Here is a 3,752-nt window from a genome sequence, read left to right as displayed (position 1 = left end):
GTCGATGACATCAGTACGTTTTGGGTTCTTTCACCTCTTTCAACTGCGAAGGAGGACACCGCCCCTGCTGAAGAAGCTAAGCAGATACGAATGTTATGTGTTTTTTTTGTATATATTGTGCAAAAGCAAACAACCAGCTAATTCAGGTGTCCCTGCCGAGGAGAGTTCCAAATTAGACTAATCAAGTGGTTCACTGCTGCTCAGAAAAAGTAATATCTGAAAGAGGTATCCCGAAAAAAACAAATATTTCTAACAGTGCAAATTTGTGGTTCGGGTGTACCTTCCCGAAGAGCGATCTGAAAGCTCGGCTTGGGGTGTGCATCTATATGTTTTCGCAATTTACCACAAAGATGATAAGGGGAGACACAAGGAAACGTAGCGAGAGGAGCGAGTGAGTTTGGGTGGATATAAGATAACGCTGAACATAGAAGGAAATTAAATGTGTCTGCATCAGTCAAAATTACCAAGCCAAACCTAATGATAAATCGCCTTTGGGCTTAATTTAGGTTTAATCTGAGCGTAATAAACCCATTGAACAAGCTTCAGAGGCATCCTCGTCTCTCACTTCATATACACCGTTTATAACTTTGCCAGTTAGCTACATTTCGACTTTCATGAATTACTTTGCTCAATACACAATATTTTGTCCCTTCCTTGAATTTGAGACGATTTTTCACGTCTTGATACACAAAAAATGTTCATTACTCTTCGCTCGTCTTATTGTATACGTAAATGCGACTATTGCACCTTGGCAATATACAAATGAAGTGGACCATAAAGCAAGTTGAATGCCCGTCTTATTGACAGAATAGAATATAATGTGGCGTAATAGTTTTGTCGACTTACTAGTACTGTGGAGAGCTTTCTTCATTAATTCAGTTTTAATTAAACGATATAAACCTTTGTGGAATATCGTATTAAAATGTTTTGTTCTTTGTAAGACATACACGGGAGCGAAAATAATTAATGATGGCTTTCCTGCTTGTTCAAGGTGTTCAGGCTCGACTTAAAAGAAACGCGAACTGCGCAGGTTATATGGTCTTTGCAGAGGTTCTTCTATGATACCTAGCTTTCCTGATAACGCAACCCGAGATCGGCGAAGAAGAGTTTTAAAGCATCTGACTTGAATTCGCCCCGAATTAGTTTTTCTAATGGTTAATGAATGATGTGAGATAAGTAACATGTCCCGAATCACGCCCATGTATTGTCAGCACAATGTTTTCCCTTGACCAATTCATACATATAATTAACATTTGTTCATGTGTCTGCTTTATTTAGATGTCGTATGTAATTATTTTCTAATGCTTTGTCTCTTTCTGTAGGATTCGTCGTTGGAGGTATGTGAAATTTACTACGTAAATATCTATGCAAACTGCCTAGCACAAAAAACTTCCGATAAGGAATGTTCTGAGAAATGTTGGTGTGAATCTGATCTGTGCAAAGTATGTGAAGTCTGATAACAAATGTACCAATCTTATTAAGTTCGTATCCGGTGACATGTGTTCAACTTGTTAAAATGGACCGTTTTCAATTTTACATAGTTACTCTAAATTAAAATTATGGCGGTGAGCCAAATAGACCGTGAGTTAAAAGTTGCACAAAAAAGTAGAAAGATCACGTAATACTGTGAAGTGATCCTTACAATTGAAGGACTTAAGAAAATTTTTTGTCACCCATGATGCAAATCTATTGTCAATGAATGGGCTTATAAGACACCATGGACAACAGGAGTCGTTTCCAAAATGAAAAAGCTTCCACCACCAAATTCAATTATTCCAACTTATTGATGACTCAAAACCTCAAAATTTCGTATGGCCTTAAAAACGCAGAATGAAAAGTTCCCAATGGCAATGGAATCGCTTGACTGTGCGGGGGTTATCACGAATGAAATGACACAAAGTTTTATTTCTCCACCCTTTGGTCAGCTGGAGATTTAGCAAGTACGACGGCATCGGGTACGAGAAATTCATCTTAAAACATACCTTTACGTTGTTCTAAGTTTTTGCAACTATTCTAAGTCTTTTGGTATGGATAGCGCGTATCAGCTAGGCAAACTCAAAGTTAATTTGAAAAGTACAGTTACTTGGAGAGAATGCGCCAAAGTGTGTGACACACACAAGTACACATTGCAGGGGCACCATTTTTGTTCACCAAGTTCTGGTCGAGGAGGTCGTTGTTCAAGCTTCCAGATAACTTGAAACATCAAAGTTCCATCTAACGTTTTTTCGTTTCCATATATGATACTTTGACATTCCCTAAAATCGATTTGTTTACAATCATTTTAGACTGCGACACACCCATGGGGATCGAAAATGGACAAATTCCAGACTCCAGTCTAACAGCAGCCAGCACGGTTAGTGTGGTTGACATTTAAGTTGCCTTTAAAAAGGCATAGAAAGTTTATCTGTTATGCCCCATGATGCGCCCCTTCACTATACGCAACACCACAGTGCCTACTTTCCACCTTTCGTGGTTCAATCCTTACTCTTCACCCACGGCTTCAAAGGAACTCTCCACTTTTAATTGCAAGTTAAAACCGGAGAAATGTTTGAAAAAATTGACCGGAATGCTATTTTTTTTTAAAAAATGCTTATTTCCTGGGCTCGGCCATCTTGAATAATTCTGACTTGTTAGGGTTTCTGTATTGTTTGTTCAAATAGGTTTTGCATGAGTATATAAATTTCGGAAACGTACGCTTCTTTTACAAATTTTTTGAAACAACTTTACCTAGAGAGGTTACTACCTGTGATTGTTGGAAAGGATGTTCCCTTAAATTTACGGGAAAAAAAGCGCTTCCGTTCTTTCAAGTAGAGTAAACAACCCTAAAATCAGAATAAGAATAGAGGCCTTGAATTGAATAGAAAGCGAAGGAAGTTTAGTACCCTTTACCATTTGGTCACGCCGCTGCCTCCCTCTTTAGTTGAAGACACAAAACTGAAATCAATGACATAACTTATTCCTTTAGTATAGCGCTGGGTATGAGGCGAGCAAAGGTAGACTCGACCACCATAGTACGTATATTGCCCGGACTAACGACAGAGGACAATGGGTTCAGGTGGATCTTGGTAAAGTGGCCAAAGTGACTAAAATTGGAACTCAAGGCAGGTATAACTACGGACAGTGGATCACCAAGTACACCGTCTCTTTTAGCATCAACGGAGGATTCTTTCACTTTCAGTTGCATAAACCCTACACCTTCCCTCGAGTGAGTATCATCCCATCACCCAGAATTCTATGACAGATTAGGGACTTTAAAAATCTCTTAATGAGATCTGACCGTCAAAAAAGCCGAAAGCACCAGCTACCATAATTGACGTTCGGCGATTTCTTCTGCCATGCAAAAGTTAGCATATGGATTTTATACAAGAGACCTTAAAGAAGGAATTGAGACATTTTTTGCCTTTAAACTAGATGTGGAACCACTTGAAAATTTTTATTTGAACATGGCCTATTTTCCGGTATTTTTAGTGTGGGGGAAATTTTCATAGCTATATTTCCGTGAAAAAAAAGTTAGCATTTGGCTTTGTTTCCTTGAAACGTAATTTTCAAAAAAGGTTCCCTTGCAGTTTTCAGGGGAAAAGAATGATCCGAAGTACTTACAAAATTAAACTTTGCACCTATCCTCCTGACCCTTCAGCCTTCTGGCTGCCTGGTCACTTCCATAACAAAGGAATCGGTCTGTGAATCTCCCAATACTGTTCATTCACTATTGGCTGGTTCGAGGGCACATGGAAGCTAAAATGTGCAAATTC

The 3,752-nt window shown here is 38.8% G+C and overlaps 1 protein-coding gene across 1 annotated transcript in view; it reads left to right on the top strand.

The window, feature by feature from the left end:
- The first annotated feature begins 2,293 nt into the window (after positions 1-2,293).
- Positions 2,294-3,752, top strand: part of LOC138046402 (uncharacterized) — a 25,929-nt gene continuing 24,470 nt past the window's right edge. The window contains 2 exon segments of the mRNA XM_068893041.1: positions 2,294-2,353; positions 2,966-3,204. Coding sequence (XP_068749142.1) covers positions 2,300-2,353; positions 2,966-3,204 — 293 coding nt within the window. The 5' untranslated portion in view covers positions 2,294-2,299.

Source organism: Montipora capricornis, chromosome 4, assembly GCF_036669925.1.
Source record: "Montipora capricornis isolate CH-2021 chromosome 4, ASM3666992v2, whole genome shotgun sequence".
Classification (NCBI taxonomy): domain Eukaryota; kingdom Metazoa; phylum Cnidaria; class Anthozoa; order Scleractinia; family Acroporidae; genus Montipora; species Montipora capricornis.
The sequence above is the reverse complement of the archived record's forward strand: the minus strand, read 5'-3'. Positions and strand labels throughout refer to the sequence as shown.